Raw genomic sequence first — 3269 nt, 5'->3', positions numbered from 1 at the left:
GTTGGTATCCCTTCACCATGACATTTTGTTGCCACAAGGAGCAAAAGGGGTGGGTGGATTGATCTCCATCTCCCTTCGAGATCCACAGCCTCCTGCAAAGCGCTGTTCGATTACCGTCAGGAGAACAAAATAATCGAATTTCGATAGTCGCAGAGCCTTTCCATCACGCAATACATTAGCTCCTTCAGAAAGGAGCACAACAGCTACCTAAAATAAATGCCTTCCCGCAGCCTCCAGGAGCGGCCTCGAAGCGGCACCATTTGTGGGCACGTGCGGTGTCCACTATGACATAGAGTTGCTGGTACCAAATGGTGACTGGATTTTCTCCAGCAGATAGTCCGTTCTTGAATGAGCCAAAACAATATGAAAAACCATTACATCACGTCATCAGAAGCTGCTATACGGCGATAAAGAAACACTGCCAAGATGCTTGCTCCCACCTGTTCCCCTGCACCCATTCTGAAGAGATGAATTCTTGAGGATCAGCACAGTTCGAAATGTTAGATACCGCCAATATAACAGTTGTTTACGCTACAACGTCGTTTAACCAGTACGTTCTGCTAAGTACTGAAGGTCATTAACTCAACATCAGAAGTTTGAGCTCCTAATACCGAAAAATAAGAGCTGATTGCCTTTTTTATGGCAAGTCCAAATTATGGCCACGGAATAGAGTGAACGACATCTGTGAGTATATATGTCTGATAGATAGGATGGGTAAGGTGCATGGGTTCGCCCATCCCCCATCCACCCTCCCCCAATGAAAAACACAAAGGTGGAGGCGGGACAAATCTCACCACCCTAGATGGACGTGGGGTGGGAGGATGGGGTATTAGTTTGATAATCCTTCATAGCGACATTGACGCAGGCAATTCCCATAGGGTGAATGACACATTCAGAAAGTTGGGGTCGTCAGCCCCTCACCCTCAGGCCCACAAGCCTTCAAGCGCCGTTGCTCCGATGCATCGACGGTGTGCGCCTGGCCGTTTCCAGACCATGCGTGCCGTCCACGACGCGCCAACTAAATACCATTATTCACGCCTGAGCGTCACCTACATCGATCCCGGCGTGGCGTTTTTAGCGCCTGCGACCACAGACCGGACGCCACTGAACGGTGTCCACTCCGGACCGCGTCCCCGAACCGGGCCGCTCGGAGTCGGCCGCCGCCGCCACCGCCGCCGCCATCGGTCCACACCGACTCCAGGAGCTGTCCGCCGACGCCGCCGCTGGATGTGGGACTGAGCGTCGGCGCCGGCTGCCGGGCGGCACGTGCCTCAGCGGCGCCCAGCTGCTGCTGGCGGCGGCCGCCGGCGGCGCCGCCTCAGGCGGAGCTGGTACCGGCGGCGGCGGCGGCGGCGGCGGTGGCGGCGGCGGCGCGGCACATTCGCCAGTGGGGTGCGGGCGGGAGCGTGCGCGGCAGCGGGGACGCCGCCGGCAGGCGACTGATAGCGCGGGCGGGCCGGGCGGCCGGCAGTCGGCCGCCGGGGCGTGGCGAGCGCAGGCCGCAACAATGAGACAGAACAACCAGCAGCCGCAGTACGAGCCGGACCTGGCCGGAAGTGAGCCGGCGACCGGAAGCCCCACCCCGCCGCCGGCGGACAAGCGCGGCGGCGAGCCCGACAGTTTGGGACTGGCCGTCGGCGAGCGGGCCCCGTCGGCGCCCGCCATGGACGAGCCCGTCCACCTGCCGCAGAACTTCGTCGTCAAGTACCTGGGCAAGCGTGACGCCGAGAAGCTGTGGGGCATCAAGTACACGCGCGGGCCGGTGGACGATATGGTGGCGGCGGCCAAGGCGGTGCGGCCGGGCCAGACGCTGCCGCTTCTCCAGCTACACGTCTCCAGCGAGGGCGTCACCATCAGCGAGATGAAGCAGAACCTCAACAAGAAGTTCGAGGCCGGCCACCACCCGATCGACGTCATCTCGTACGGCGTGCAGGACATCAGGCACCCGCGTGTGTTCGCCATGATCCTGGTGCGGGAGAGCACCACTTCTCCGTTCGAGTGTCATGCGTTCGTCTGTGACCGTCGCGAGAGCGCGCGTAAACTGACTTTCGCGCTGGCCACCGCCTTCCAGGAGTTCAGCAAGCGCGTCAAGAGTGCCGAGGAGCCGAAAAAGTTCGCCATCGACCTGCGCTCGCCGGACGAGATCGAGGCAGAGCTGCGCGGCCAGCAGGCTGAGGCTGATTCGGAGGCCTGACTGGGCCGTGCCCTCCACCTCCAGCGCCAGCGATGTAGCCGTTCCGGATGGCAGCGGGAGTCAGTCCGGGGCTGCCGTGAGAACGCCTTCGGGGCTGCGGCGATATTTCCCCTCGCAGTCAAGAGCAGACCGCTCCCGGTCGGATCACGCTCTGTCAAGACGACCCCCGGCGGCGTCGGGACATGGCTCTGGCGCCGCCGGAAGACCGTCGCGCGGCCAGGTCGGAGCGGGGCACCCGTGCCGCGCGCGCCCGCCGCCGCGCCGCGCACGGCCCACCGGCAGCGTCGCACGCTCCAGCGGCCGGGGCCCGCGGCATAGCGCGTACGCCAGCGGCCGGCCGGCACGGCGCCGCCGGAAGTAGCCGGGGGCGACGGCCGGTGCCCGGGGCCGCGGGCCGGCCGACGCCGCGTCGCCCCGCTTGTGATATGTGATTGTGCGCACGCGCGTGTGTGTGTGCGTGGGTGTGTGTGTGTATTGCCATGACGGATGGCGAGTCGCTCCTGCCTGTGGCGCCCGGGCAGGCGATCAGTGGTGCGACCGTGGACAGGACGCGACCTGTCTGTGACCGCCGCCGACGATGCCGACCGGGCGCCGGTCGTGTGCGATCCGAAGCTGTCGGCGACGCAGCGAGTTCAAACATTGATAGCGCTATCGGTGCCATGCTTTGCGAATACAGCGGTGCAGCCTGTCGGCGCGCCGAGCTCTCGCGCCATTGTTTGGTGGCGCGCCCGCGGGTTTCCCGCCCCGATTAGCGCGCGAATGGACGAGCAAGTGGGTCGGGCTGTCGGCGAGCCCACGGCCTGCGGCGCCGGATCGGCCCGGCGGCGCGAGACGGCTCCCCGCTGGTCCGCTCCGCGACGTGCCGGATCTCATCTGCCGAACGGAGGGGGCCCCGGCCCAGGCTGCGCGGGAGTGAAGTTATTTGTTGCGCGATTGACTTCGCCGCCAGATTTGAGATGGCCCTTGTCTTGCTTGGCAGTTTGATGCGCTTGCTTTATCGATGTAGCCGTCGCTAACAGTGTTTTTTCTATTTCCTTGATAAGGCATGGCAGCGGCAGATCAGGAACTTCTTTTA

General features: G+C 63.4%; 1 protein-coding gene across 1 annotated transcript; it reads left to right on the top strand.

Annotated features, from left to right (window-relative positions):
* Nucleotides 1-1460: 1460 nt before the first annotated feature.
* LOC119112807 (low density lipoprotein receptor adapter protein 1-like) lies at nt 1461-2431 on the top strand. Its single transcript, XM_037237094.1, has one exon. The coding sequence runs from the start codon at nt 1508-1510 to the stop codon at nt 2192-2194; it is 687 nt and encodes a 228-aa protein (XP_037092989.1). The 5' UTR covers nt 1461-1507; the 3' UTR covers nt 2195-2431.
* Nucleotides 2432-3269: the final 838 nt, after the last annotated feature.

The sequence above is a fragment of the Pollicipes pollicipes genome, unplaced genomic scaffold (genome assembly GCF_011947565.3).
Source record: "Pollicipes pollicipes isolate AB1234 unplaced genomic scaffold, Ppol_2.1 Scaffold_7261;HRSCAF=8764_pilon_pilon_pilon, whole genome shotgun sequence".
In the NCBI taxonomy this organism is placed as follows: Eukaryota; Metazoa; Arthropoda; class Thecostraca; order Pollicipedomorpha; family Pollicipedidae; genus Pollicipes; species Pollicipes pollicipes.
Note: the sequence above shows the minus strand (reverse complement) of the source record. Positions and strands in the feature narration are given on the sequence as shown.